General features: G+C 33.6%; 1 protein-coding gene across 1 annotated transcript; it reads left to right on the top strand.

Annotated features, from left to right (window-relative positions):
• Positions 1 to 218: 218 nt before the first annotated feature.
• Positions 219 to 728, top strand: LOC127081345 (secreted RxLR effector protein 161-like). Its single transcript, XM_051021611.1, has one exon. It carries the CDS (start codon positions 219 to 221, stop codon positions 726 to 728), a length of 510 nt encoding a protein of 169 aa, XP_050877568.1.
• The last annotated feature ends 547 nt before the right edge of the window (positions 729 to 1275 follow it).

Below are 1275 nucleotides of genomic sequence, written 5' to 3'. Positions count from 1 at the left end.
AGAAGGATTTCATTTTGCATTAGCTGAAGTATGAACTTAAGCTTCTAAAGTGATTTGAGCTGATAAATTTTATGTCTGCAATCACACCCACTGAAGCGAATCACAAGTTGGATTCTGATGTTGAGGATGATGATATAGATGCTATAACTTTTAAATAGTTGATTGGCTCATTGAGATATCTCCACAACACCAAACCTAGAATTTGTTATGCAGTTGAAATGGTGAGTAGGTTTATGAACAAACCAAAGTGGTCACATTACCAAGCTGTTGTAAGGATTCTGAGGTATATTAAGGGGACTCTGAGGTATGGAGTGTTATTCTCTTATGGAGTTAAGTATGAATCAGAACTGATGTGTTATTCAGATTCTGATTGGTGTGGAGATAGAGTTGACAGAAGAACTACTTATGGATATTTCTTCAAGTGTCTCGGAGGTTCTATTTCTTGGTGTTCTAAGAAGCAACCAGATGTTGCTTTGTCAACCCGTGAAGTTGAGTACATTGCAGGTGCTTTGTCTGCGTGTCAAGCTATTTGGCTTATGAATTTGTTGCATGATCTGAAGATCAAAGTGAACAAGTATGTGAAGCTCATGATTTACAAAAAATCAAACATAATCCTTACCAAGAATCCAGTGTTGCATGGAAGAAGCAAGCATATTGACATGGAGTTTCATTTTATAAGGAATCAAGTTCATAATGGAGAGCTAGAAGTTGTACACTATACCACCTAAAAGCAACTTGTAGATGTTCTGACTAAAGCTGTGAAGATTGGACACTTTATCCATCTGAGGGATGGAATTGGTGTTGTAGAGTTTAGATAGCTGAATATGAATTAAGGGATAATGTTAGATATAATTCAGATTCAGAAGTTGTGTTTTGACTCAGAAGCACAAGCTTCTAAGATTGTTGTTCCAAAAGCAGTGCTTAACTTCTAAATTTTTAGAATTAGTTTGTTACGCCTACCTAGAATTTTGATTTGTGTATTTAAACAAACATGTAACTAGTTTTTCATAACGTGAATATAGTTTCTCTCTCTCCTTCAAAGTTTGTTATAACCGTTTTCTCTCTTTTCTCTTTCTCTCTTTTCTTCCATCTTCATATTCATCTTTGTGCACCAATAAGAATTTGATAGATAGAAATCATATTTTGTCAAATACTAATTGTTTATTGATTAAAATTAGTTAATTAATATAAAAAATTGGTAGAGAGAAATCATCCTGTAAATTACTTATTGATTTTTTAAAAAGGATTCAACACCTACATTGTGGAAAATTACCT

The sequence above is a fragment of the Lathyrus oleraceus genome, chromosome 5 (genome assembly GCF_024323335.1).
Source record: "Lathyrus oleraceus cultivar Zhongwan6 chromosome 5, CAAS_Psat_ZW6_1.0, whole genome shotgun sequence".
In the NCBI taxonomy this organism is placed as follows: domain Eukaryota; kingdom Viridiplantae; phylum Streptophyta; class Magnoliopsida; order Fabales; family Fabaceae; genus Lathyrus; species Lathyrus oleraceus.
Note: the sequence above shows the minus strand (reverse complement) of the source record. Positions and strands in the feature narration are given on the sequence as shown.